The sequence below is a fragment of the Neofelis nebulosa genome, chromosome 11, assembly GCF_028018385.1.
Source record: "Neofelis nebulosa isolate mNeoNeb1 chromosome 11, mNeoNeb1.pri, whole genome shotgun sequence".
Taxonomy (NCBI): Eukaryota; Metazoa; Chordata; class Mammalia; order Carnivora; family Felidae; genus Neofelis; species Neofelis nebulosa.
The window spans coordinates 62,855,772-62,868,662 of NC_080792.1; the positions used below are offsets into that span (position 1 = coordinate 62,855,772).

At 36.4% G+C, this 12,891-nt stretch overlaps 1 protein-coding gene across 4 annotated transcripts in view; it reads left to right on the plus strand.

Annotated features, from left to right (window-relative positions):
- The window catches only part of CEP192 (centrosomal protein 192), a 133,667-nt gene that overhangs the window by 51,224 nt on the left and 69,552 nt on the right, over window positions 1-12,891 (plus strand). For 3 of the 4 annotated variants that reach the window (XM_058692794.1, XM_058692795.1, XM_058692797.1), the window contains 4 exons: window positions 4,666-4,730; window positions 5,383-5,592; window positions 7,587-7,713; window positions 9,332-9,450. In XM_058692794.1, the coding sequence (XP_058548777.1) occupies window positions 4,666-4,730; window positions 5,383-5,592; window positions 7,587-7,713; window positions 9,332-9,450 (521 nt within the window). The remainder of the gene's footprint in view (window positions 1-4,665; window positions 4,731-5,382; window positions 5,593-7,586; window positions 7,714-9,331; window positions 9,451-12,891) is intronic. The other variant, XM_058692796.1, reaches the window with a different exon arrangement.

Consider the following 12,891-nt stretch of genomic DNA (forward strand, 5'->3'; position numbering starts at 1 on the left):
GATATAGGAAGGGGAGAGTAATAAAAGGTGAAGAGGTGAAGCTAGAAAGGTATAAAGTAGGGCCAGGGAGTGGGTTGAGCTTTGACTACCATGTTGGAGTTGAGGCTTGTGTGGTAAGCAGTGGGTAGCCACTGAAGACTTGATTATCCAACTACCTTTGTGAGTCATCTTCTGGTACTGATGGACAGTTGAGTGGGAGATTCCTTAGGATGTTGTAGAAATCTAGGTGTCACAGAATGAAAAGCAAACAGCTGGTGAAAGACCTGGCAATAAAATGGTTAGGATTTGGTGACTGGATTTCAGGAGATAGTAGGAAGGCAAGAAAAGATTGAAGTTTGTGGTCTGAGTTATTTGGGAAAATGGCAATACCATGAACTGAGATGGGAAAATCAGAAGAGATTGTAGAATTTTGGATAATTGTGGTTTGTGGTGGAGATATTCGGTAGTTGGAAGTATAAACCAGGAATTGGAAGTTAAGTTACAGCTAAAGCTTGCTCAATGACATCTTGATTTAGGAAGAACAAGGGGGTACAGACTGGATAGTGGATAGTTGTACAGCATGGAGCCCAGTGTGGGGCTAGAACTCACGAACTATGAGATCATGACCTGAGCCGAAATCAAGAGTTGGAGGCTTCACTGACTGAGCCACCCAGGCGCCCCTAAAATAAATTCTTTAATTCCAAGACATAGAAAAGCATATAAAATATTCTGACATTTGCATCACTTAGAAAGTGAGTGGTCATGGAATTCTCATGTGCAACTGGTGGGAATGTAAAGTGATAGAACCATTTCGGAAACTTGTCTAGCAGGAGCTTTTGGAGGTGAACTTTATGAACTTCATACTTGAGGACCCAGTAATTCTGCACCAGAGTTATATATCCAGTGTACAGGTATATGGTTAACCAAAAGATCTACACTGAAATATTCATAGCAGCATTATATGTTTATCTCCAAATTAGAAACTCCCTAATTCTCATTAATGATAGAATGGATTGTGTTTATTCATACATTGGAGTGCTATGTAGCAATGGGAATAAGTGATGTGTAGCTACTTGCAGCAACATGCATGAATTTCATACGTATGTAGGATGAAATAAGGCAGACTAAGGATACCTGCTATGTAGATCTATTTGTATATATTTTAAATGTACCCTGCTCTGTGGAGTAAGGATAGTAGTTACCCTTGGATGGGCATGTAGTGATGAGAAGGAAGCTCGAGGGGCCTTTTGGGGTGCTAGTAGAGTTCTCTTTCTTCGTCTGGGGTACTGATCTGGCTATACAGTTGTGTTTATTGAGTTGTACACTTATATATACTTTTCATATGTGTATTGTGCTTTGGTGAATAGTTTTTAAAAATTAGTGATCAAACTGAGAAAAAATATTTGCTATTCATGTTACAGATTAAGGCCCATTTTCCTAGTAGTAAATAGTTCTAACAAACAATAAGAAAAAGACTAGCTACTCAATGTAGAATTGGGCAAAGGTTGTAAACAAAATTTATGGAAAATGAAATGAAAATGGTTGTTAAATATTCCAAAAAAGTTCACGGAACTTACTCATGGAAAGAAATGCAGAGTAAAACCACTCCATGATACTATTTTTCAGTTATTTCATTGACAGTGATCTAAAAATTTGGTACTATAACTATGTTGGCAACAGTGTGAAGAAAACAGGTATTATAGTACTTTAATAGGCACAGCATGTAGGTAGAGCAGTATTACAGCATCTAACAAAGTTACAAATGTACATACCAAACAGTTCTTTTGGGAACTTATTCTTCAATTATACTTGCAGAAATGGTATGTGATGTATGTGCAAGGTTATTACTTATACATTGTTTATAATCACAAAAGGTTGGAAGCAATGTGGATGTACAAAACAGGACTAAGGTACATCCATATAAGGAAATACATTGTGGTCATTAAAAAAATGGAAAAGGGCTCTTTAGGTGCTAGTATGGAGTAATCACTAAAATAAATTCTTTTTTTTTTAAAGTTTATTTATTTTTGAGGGAGCGAGCACGCACGGGGGTACAGAGACAGAGGGGGAGGTGGAATCCCAAGCAGGCTTTATCTACACTGTCAGCACGGAGCCCAGTGTGGGGCTAGAACTCTTGAACTATGAGATCATGACCTGAGCTGAAATCAAGAGTTAGCGCTTAACTGACTGGTGCCCCTAAAATAAATTCTTTAATTCCCAGACATAGAAAAGCACATAAAATATTCTGAAATTTGTGTAAAAAGGTGGAAGAAGGGAGGACACACATATTTGTACACACATACATAAAATGGAAAGATTTTTTAAAAAGAAAGAAATGGATTGCAAGAATCCCTAGCTACTTGAACTCAAAAAGCAAATAGAGGGGCGTCTGGGTGGCTCAGTCGGTTAAGCGTCTGACTTCGGCTCAGGTCATGATCTCACGGTTCGTGAGTTCGAGCCCCACGTTGGGCTCTGTGCTGACAGCTCAGAGCCTGGAGCCTGTTTTGGATTCTGTGTCTCCCTCTGTCTCTGCCCCTCCCCTGTTAATGCTCTGTCTCTCTCTGTCTCAAAAATAAATAAACGTTAAAAAAAAAAAAAAAAGCAAATAGATTCAAATCAGGATATCAGGAGCATTTTATCTATTGATTGCTTCTGGAGGTGTGGGATATGGGGTCAGGGATGAGGGGGAGACTTTTCAGTGTTGTATTCCCTTTTATGTCTTTGGTTAACTTCTGAAAACTCTTGTACATATGTGTACCTTTGCATTTTGAACTGTGTGGGTACGTTACTATTAAAGGAAAACTAAAATAAAAGAGATGTTTAACGAAGCCATCCTTGTGGTTCGGGAATAAACAATAATGAGCAGGTTGGAAAGGATAAGTAGCATGGATGGTAAAGAAATGGAGAAAATGATTATGGAAAACTATGGAAAAAAGTTTGATGGAAGGGAAGAAAGGATGAACTGGGTCAGGAAATCAGGGTCAGGGGAGCTGAATGCAGGGGAAGCATTTTTATAAGAAAGAGGAAGGGAATTTTGAAAATGTAAGAGGAGATATAATTCAGAAGAGGAAGGTGGGACCAAGGTGTAATTTCATAATGTCAGAATCATTTGAAACGAAAATTTATCTACTTAACAAACTTTATTCAGGAAGTTTACTTAAGAGATTCGACTCCCTCTGCCCCATTTCTGTCTTACCCCTCTCTGACAGCTCCATGCATCTGAATCACTACATCACTTCAGCTTATGGCCTAGGATTTAAACATGGCCTGAGGCCTGTGATATATGTGCTGCTTCAAATTTTAGCCACTAACATATTCAGGAGATATTTGAAAGGACTGGTTGAGATTTGGCAAAGAATTGGGCATAGAGTCTTATAAAAAATGAAGTTTTTTCATAATTGCTGACTGATTTGTGATGAGCATTCAAGGTAATGGTACTGTAGATTTTTCTTTAATTGAAGAATCTCTTAAAGTACAGGGAAAAAGTACTTAGGGATATGATAAACAGCTTTTGGAACTGTTTACTTAATGATTTAAAGAACATTCAGTATTTACCTCATTGAAGTAAATTGTTTTTCTGGGTTACCTTCATTAGGCCTGATTTCCTACTTTCCCTTCTTTGGCTGTTACATTTGGTTGACTGATACTTTTATGTTTTAAGGCAATGGTTTTTAACTTACTTGGAGTCATGGGCCCTACAGAGAATCTTCATAGAAAAACTTTTATGTGAAAGATTATATTTTTCATGTGATTTTGAGAGTTTCATGGTTGTCTTCATACCCATTCATAGACTGCTAAGTTAAGGATGTGTTTTATAAAAAATGATGGGCTCACAAGGTAAAGGATGAACACTGTCCTAACAAGTAAGGATCTGAGCTATCTCTCATGTTCTTCTTTTCCTGATTGGAAATATTCTCCTGTTTCAATTTTCATTTGGTCTCTCAAGGTATTAATGTTGAACTGTCAGGTTTCCAAAAGGGCAATTTGGATCTGATTAGCCCCTGATAGATAATGAGAGAGGGGGACATCTCTGTTGTTTGGGCCATGGTGGACACTTCTGGATTGCATGCACCCTTCCCATTTCAGCCATTCTCCTGAAGTACCAGGCAGAGGCCCAGCCTGGGCAGCAGGCAGGCAGAGAGCTTTGAGGGCAGATGTTGGGTGACCACTTGTTTCCAACTGTTCAGGCTGTGGGGTTTGCTGGGATGCGGAACTTTCCAGTCTAAAACTGAGACAGTCCTGGGCAAACAGGTGGTTGGGCACCCCAGCCCACCTCTTCACAATAAATTTAGAGAGTGGCTTGACGTTGTGATGGTTCAGATAAAATTTCACAGGTATTCATGGGCAGGTACCTTAAATCAGGTGTGCCAAAATCTTCAAAGGCTAAAGTTAATGTGAATCTTCTACAAATAAAAAGCTTACATTGTAAAGCCCCTTTGGTTAATTAAGTTAGGGCAAGTTAGTAACTGATAAAAACACTACAGAATGTTCATTACCAAAACTTTGAGAATCACAGACTTACATACTTAATACAGATGCATCAGTTGCATGATGAAAGCTTTCATATACTTTTTTTTCAAATTTATTTCTGTATTTCATCTTCCTAACTAGATAAGTTTTATTTATCTGTTGGTATTTAATTAGGCATTAGTATAATTTAATTATATAAACTGATTCTCTTTTAAGCTGAAGCATTGGATTTGATTGCACAAGATGAAGAGGAATTTAATAAAGAGCATCAATTTATGCAGGTTTGTATTTTATTGGCATTAACCAAAGTTTAAAATATACCTGTATTCTTTCTGGATAGATACATAGTTTTATAGAATTGTATCTTATTTGCTCATGTTTAGACAATTTCTGCTCTTTCCTTCATACCCTCAATTATTAATTGAAAAAGAACTGACATACTAAGTGTTTAATTCACTTAAAATCACCCTAATAGGCTTCAAAGATCTCTCTATAGTTTTTAACCATGCTTTTAAAAAAAAATTTTTTTTTTACATTTGTTTATTTTTGAGAGACAGAGACAGAACACAAGTGGGGGAGGGGCAGAGATAGAAGGAGACACAGAATCCGAAGCAGGCTCCAGGCTCTGAGCTGTCAGCACAGAGCACGATGTGGGGCTCGAACTCATGAACCGTGAGATCATGACCTGAGCTGAAGCTGGATGCTCAACCAACTGAGCCACCCAGGCGCCCGTTAACCATGTTTCAAAATGAAGTAATGCTATGTAAAGAAATTAAGCTGCTTTATTTATTAGCTGCTTGAGCTTGAGGTTTGTCCAAGTTTTTAAAAAATTAAAATGCTTAAATTTTCTTAGTTAAATTTTTTTATTTTTGCATGTTAGAAAAACAGAAACCTTGCTGGGGAAATAAAATGAAACAATAACTTTCTCCCTAGGAAGAAAATATAGATGCCCAAAACACTTCAGCTGCACTAGGGGATACGTCTTGGGGAACTTCAATTAATTACAGTTTGTTGAGAAAATCACTTAGCACATCAGATTTGGACAAAGATGATGCCAGTTATTTACGCCTGTCTTTAGGAGAGTTCTTTGCTCAAAGATCTGAAGCTCTTGGTTGCCTTGGTGGTGGTTACAATGTGAAAAGAGTAAGTATGATACGTGCTACAAGTGGTTGAATTCACCAGACCTTATATTTGGAATGGTATGATGGTATTAGCTACAGCATAGTATCTTTACAGCAGGGATAGAATAGGGACATGTTAGGACTGTGGTAGATAGGTTAGGTTTTATAGTCGGTCAGACCCTGACTCCGGTCCTAGTTCTACCTTTTAACTAATTCTGTGACACGGAACAATTTATTTAACTCCTCTATGTCTTAATTTTCTAGTTTTTAAAATCCAGTGCTATTTTATAGGGTTTCATAAGAATTAAGTGTGATGGGACACACAAAGCAGTTAGCACCAAGATTAACTTGGAGTAAGTATTCAATACCTGGTAGTTGATGCTGCTATTGTTACATCATTAGTTGATGGGAAGAAATCGAGGATTGATATTTTCTTTAACCTCTTATCTTAAAACATGTTTTGAAATATAGGAATGTTTTTGTTTAATAAGTGGCAATACATGTAAAAATTTGAAAATGCAACAGTGGTAATTTCTATGAAGCATGCTAAGGAGAAGGAGTTGCTATAGCTGTGGTGGTCAGGGGTGGCCCCTGAGGAGATGTTACTGAGCTGGGACCTAAATGATGGGAAGGAGGCAGCTGCCAAAAGATACGGAGGCAGAGTGTTCCAAGCAAGGGGAGACCCTCTATGTGAAGGCTTGGAAGTAGGAACTAGAAGTGGCCTGTGGAGGATCAGAAAGCGGAACAGTGGAGCTAATGTGAATGGGGGAGGGGGGTGGGGTGATTGAATGGTAGAAATTGGGCCAGATCATGTGGGATCCTTGTAGGACTTGGGTGCATCTGAAATGAACTGGGAAGAAGTGCTTAGAAGCAGGGAGCAACTTTGTCATGGTGCCAGCCTCATCTCCATGTGTGAAATGATGCTATTATATATGGAGCCTGGGTGGAGAGGGTCAGTGAACCAAAAAGGAGGAAGAGGCTTAGCATGTGGGAAGAGATACGGTGAAGGCCGGGGTCTAGAATGATAATAGGGACACAAAAAAATCAAGGATTCAAGATTTCTTTTGGAGGTAGAGTCAAAAGGCTTGATAAATTCCGTATAGGGAGTTGGGTTATTGGAAGGAGTGGTTATTAAAACTGGATTTCACTAACAGTATAATTTGAAATAATAGCCATGGTATTAGAACTCAAAGTTGAATTATAGAACTTAAATTTGAAACTGAACTGTGGGTCCTGTCTGTGTAGTGAATTAAAAAATGAAAATAAATGCTTTAGAGAGACAGGATTAACATCCTGCCTGGATCGATTTTTTACATTAGGGGAGAAGTTGAAGAGTTAATGAATTCCTTCTTACTAAATAAAGCACCAGGTCATGGAAAAATAGATCTATCATTTGGAGTTTCTGTTTTCGTTTTAGTTATGAAATGTTACTTGCATTCAGGTTGTTGGATCAAGGGAAGAAATTCCCAGGTAAAGATCAGTGGAAAATTGAGTGCATTTAATGAATTTACATTTCAGTTCTATCACATGAAAGTTCTATAATAAAGACAAGTGGGAATTCCCGGCTCATTAACTGCTAAGAACATACCTAATCTTAACAAAGATTTTCAAGGACGTAGTGTATAAAATAAATATCCTTATACTGTAAGTTCCAGGAAGGCAGGAAATTTTGTCTTTTCTTCTCATTGACATGTCACCCTATGATTAATAGTGCTTGACACAGTAGGTGCTCAATAATAATTACTGAAGGAATGAAATGTCATTTCTAGGTTGTTTGAAGTTGGATTTCTTAATAAGAGCGACTTATTTGACATATTAGTTTTGATGATTGAAGATGGCACTAAGGAAATAAAACTAGACTTTTAAATTTTATCTCTAGTAATTTAAGTTTAAATGAAAAGAACAGAATTATTTTGTTGAATTCATTTAGTTAGGTTACCCATAGTAAAATAAAATAGTCTAGAATTTCTCAAAGTAGTTGAAATTAAGGAAATAATTCACATGTTTATTTTGTAGCCATCATTTGGTTATTTTATTAGATCACCAGAGAAGAGAGAACCTGTTGCTCTCTTAAGAAAATCTGATGTATCAAGAAGTAATTTGGAAAAAGAAATGGCTCATGTTAACCATGATGTATTTTCAGGTAATGGATTAAATGAAGGAGTTTTTAGTGACCTTTTTTTTTTAACCTATAAATTAGTGGTTGTGTGATCATATTCTTTATGAGTGAAAATGTATACATCAGCTTGGATTTTGTCACTATTAGTCACAGATTTTATCCTTCTATCACCCCACATTGCCTTTTTTATTTATTTTATTTATTTTGTTTAATGTGTGTTTATTTTTGAGAGACAGAGGCTGGAGAAGAGTAGAGTGAGGGAGACAGAGGATCTGAAGCAGGCTCTGCATTGACAGCAGAGAGCCTGATGCAGGACTCGAACCTACGAACTGCGAGATCATGACCTGAGCCGAAGTCAGACTCTCGATTGACTAAGCCACCCAGGTGCCCGCCCCCCCCCCCCGCCACATTGCCATTTTAATCAAAAGTGAAAACAAGTCAGCCAAAACCCACCTAAACCCTTTTGTAAAAAACCCAAAGTAAATAAAATATAATCTGTTCAAATGGGCTAGTTAAATTGGCCTATTAAACTACTGAGTTAAAAAAAAAAAATGGGGGCGCCTGGGTGGCGCAGTCGGTTAAGCGTCCGACTTCAGCCAGGTCACGATCTCACGGTCCGTGAGTTCGAGCCCCGCATCAGGCTCTGGGCTGATGGCTCGGAGCCTGGAGCCTGTTTCCGATTCTGTGTCTCCCTCTCTCTCTGCCCCTCCCCCGTTCATGCTCTGTCTTTCTCTGTCCCAAAAATAAAAAAAACGTTGAAAAAAAAAAAAATGAACTACTTAGTTAATGAACTGTAGCTATCATATTCAGGTAGACTTTTGGTTAAAAAGCTGTTTGAGATTTGGGGGTGCTTGGATGGCTCTGTCAGTTAAGTGTCTGACTTCAGCTCAGGTCATGATCTCATGGTTCCTGGGTTCTGGCCACATGTCGGGCTCTGTACCAACAGCTCAGAGCTTGGAGCCTGCTTTGGATTCTGTGTCTCCCTCTCTGCCCCTACCCCAGTCACACTCTGTCTCTATCTCCCTCTCTCTCTCTCAAAAATAAATAAACATTAAAAAAATTTTTTTAAAAAGCTATTTGAGATTTGGACTATGATAGTCTCTAAGTATGATTAATATCCATGATATATATTTAAAATCAGACTTTCTTGGTTAACATACAATTATCGAACAGCTACTTTTTGCTAGTGTGGTGCCTGGTGCTAACATCATATAAAATTGTACAAAATACGCTCCAGTCCTTAAAGAGCCTGTCTTCCAATAGAGGAGTTGGGATAAAGAGGCTGTATATATAATTAGTTGATTTTCTATTATTGTAAGGAATACTCATTTTTAAATTCAGCTTATTATATATTTGTGAAATGTTTAATTAATTGAAATATTAATTGAGTTTGTCAGTATTTGCAAAGGAGAGATTGAAATCCACGATCTTCAAAGTTTAAAGTTGGCAGAAGCAAATTAACAATGCCCTGGTCCTTTGTCTTAGCGACTATACATTTAAACAGTTTTTGTGAAGATGACTGATGTTGAGGTACAAAGACTTCTTCCTTGGCGGTTAATCATGTTGAGTGGTCCTTATCCCACAGATTATTTTTGTGAGATAGTATATAGATGTAAGTTGAATTATTGTGTATTTTCTACAGGAGACCTAAAAGCACAGCTAAGTGAAGAATCAGTTACACTTCAGGCTGAAGAACTGGAGAGTATTTCACAAGTGGATGAAAGTGATGTGACATTAATGGCCAGTAACAGCAAAATAGAGGTATCTTAAGCCTTCCATGGAGGAAAACTAAAACCACATTGTCATAGTTCTTCTGTAAGATCAACATAAGGTCACATGAGAAAAATACATGCAGTACAACATGGTTGGGGTTTTTTGGATTCAGTTTTATTATAAATGTCCTTTGATGTTTAATAGCATTTTAATCAATGTATAATAAATATACATGCTACATACCTACATACCTACTAAACATAATAAACATACATAAATTTGTTTATAAAGCAAACTGAAAGTCAATGAGTTATCACAATTTACACACCTTTGTACATTCCAGATCAAAAAAAAGAACATTGCTAGTAGCCCAGAAACCATTTTTATGCCCCTTCTGAATGCTACTCCTCTTATCTTGACTCTTAACACTGTATTAATTTTGCCTGTTTTTGAACTTTATGTACAAGAAATCATATAGCATGTATTCTTTTTCTTTGATTTTTTTTTTTCACTTGTGTTTGCTAGATGCAACTATGTTGTTAAGTATTAATAGAAGCTTATTTTCATTACTATATAGTATTCAGTTGCTATGTTCATTAGACATGTCAGACATTTGGGGTCTATCTTATGTCAATATGATACTGTTAAAATACTGTGGCTTTATAAGGTTTGGATAAGTCCTCTTCTCTTACTTTTCTTTTAAAAGTATTTTGGCTGTTGGCCCTTTGCATTTCCATATATATTTTAAAGTCAGATTGTCACCTTCAGTAGACCAACCAACCAGCAACACTATTGGACTTTTAATTATGGTTGTGTTTTATCTTAGAACAGTCCAATTTACATCTTTATAATACTAAATCTTCTAATTCATGAAAATTATATATTGTTCCACTTAGGTTTTAATTTTTCTCTGTATTTTATGACTTGTATGTATGTGTGTGCGCAGAGATTTTTGCACATCTTTTGTTAAATTTCTTGCTAACTTATTGAAATAATATTTTTTTTGAAACAAACAATATTTTAATATTATCTTTCTTTTTTTTTTTTTAATATATGAAATTTATTGTCAAATTGGTTTCCATACAACACCCAGTGCTCATCCCAAAAGGTGCCCTCCTCAATACCCATCACCCACCCTCCCCTCCCTCCCACCCCCCATCAACCCTCAGTTTGTTCTCAGTTTTTAACAGTCTCTTATGCTTCGGCTCTCTTCCACTCTAACCTCTTTTTTTTTTTTTTTTTTTTTTTTCCTTCCCCTCCCCCATGGGTTTCTGTTAAGTTTCTCAGGATCCACATAAGAGTGAAACCATATGGTATCTGTCTTTCTCTGTATGGCTTATTTTAATATTATCTTTCTTAACTCCATTCTTCCTTTTTGTAGCTAAACAGAAATACATGTTATGTATATATATAATTTTTTTTCTATGTATGCAGTTTTATCATCTAAGAATAACAACAGTTTTGTTCCTTTCTGGTTTTGATACCTTCATTTCTTTGACTAGCTAACCTGACTACACCTCAAAATTGTGTTGAAGAGAAGTGCTGATACTGGGGTTTCCTGACAGGGTGGGAAAGCTCTTCAGTATTTTATTTGTAAATTGGAAATGTGCTGTAGGGTCTTTTTTTTTTTTTTTTATCATTGATTTTTAAAATTCCCTTCTAATATTTGTCTCCTAGTTTGTTTTTAACTTGTAAAGAGGTTGAATCTTGTCAAATACTTTTTTGTATCTATCAAGGTAAACATAAGCTTTTTTTTTTCTGGTAATGTGGTGAATTACATTAAATAGTTTTTTAATATTATACCGTTCTTCTACACTTGGAGTAAACTTTACTTGGGTTATGATCCACTGTCTTTTTTATAGATCACTTGGATTTGGTTGGCTAATGGTCTATTTAGAATTTTGCATCTGTGAGAGAATGCCTTTTTGGTTTTGGTATCAAGGTTTTGATGGTCTCATTTTTTCTCTTTTTCCAGAAGATTGTAAGATTGATGCTATTAGTTTTGGTAGAATACATTGGTGAGATCCTCTGAGTCTGGAGTTTTCATTAATACTTTTTAATTGCTGATTCAATTTCTTTAATAGTTATAAGACTATTCTGATGTTTAAAACTTGTGTCCGTTTCTGGGTGCATGGGTGGCTCGAGTTGGTTAAACGTCCAATTCTTTGTTTCAGCTCAGGTCATGATCTCACAGTTTGTGGGTTTGAGCCCTGCTTCGGGCTCCACTATGACAGCTGCTTGGGATTTTTCTCTCCCTCTCTCTGCTCCTCCCTGTTCTCATTCTCTCTCTCTCTCTCAAAATAAATAAACCTAAGAAAATTGTGTCCATTTTAATAAAGTTTAGTTTCCTAGGAATTTTAACCTTTCATCTAAACTTGAGAGGCACCTGGGTGGCTCAGTCAGTTAAGCGTCCGACTATTGGTTTCAGCTCAGGTCACGATCTCACATTTCTTGAGTTCGAGCCCCACATTGGGCTCCATGCTGATAGTGCCGAATCTGCTTGGGATTCTCTCTCTGTCTCTCTCTCTGCCCCTCCCCTGCTGTCTCTCTCTGTGTCTCTCTCAAAATGAATAAATTAAAAAAAATTTTTTTTAATTAAATAAATAAACTTGAAAATATATCACTCCATAATATCCTCTTGTGATTGTTTAATACGTTAGGTTCTTAAGTGATGTCTTCTTTGTTATATATTGGTTCTTTTGCCTCTCTCTTTTTTCCCTTAGTAATTCTTACCAGATATTTCTTGATTTTATTAACTCACTAATTTTATTCTCTTTCTGTTCATAGTTTTTGGTCTTTGTTTCCTTCCTCATATTCTCTGTGGATTTAATTTGTTGTTTTTTTAACTTCTGGAAATGAATACTTAGCCTAATTTTTCTGCTTTTCCTACATAAACATCTGATGATCTAAATTTCCCTGAAAGCTGGGATTTTGTTGCATCCCATTCTATTTTTTTATCACGTTTTGATATGTCATACTGTCTTTATTAGTCCGTTTAATGTATTTTCTAATTTCTCTGGTCCATTGGTTTTTTCAAGTGTATCGCTTAGTTTCCAAACATTTGAGGATTTTCCTAATTTTAAAATATTGATTATAGGCCTGGTTGTACAGTAGTCAGAGAAATTTGGGTTTTCGTCCTTTGAAATTTATTGAGACATGTTCAATTTTTGAAAATACTTTCTATGCACATGACAGGAATGCCTGTGGTGTGATCTTTGGTTGCTCTCTTCTGTATATTTTATTTAGGTGAAATTTACAAAATCATGGTGATCAAATGTATCCTTAAAATTATTGTGCTTGTTCTTTCAGTTACTTAGATATTATAAAATCTCACCCTATTATTATGGATTTGTCTGTTATTCATTATGAATCTGGCAGTATTTGCTTGACAAATTTCGAGGCTATGTTTTTAGGTATGTACAAATTAGAATTGTTTCTGGTGAATCGAACCTTCTGTCATTGTGCATGACTGCCTTTGTCTTTAGTTAT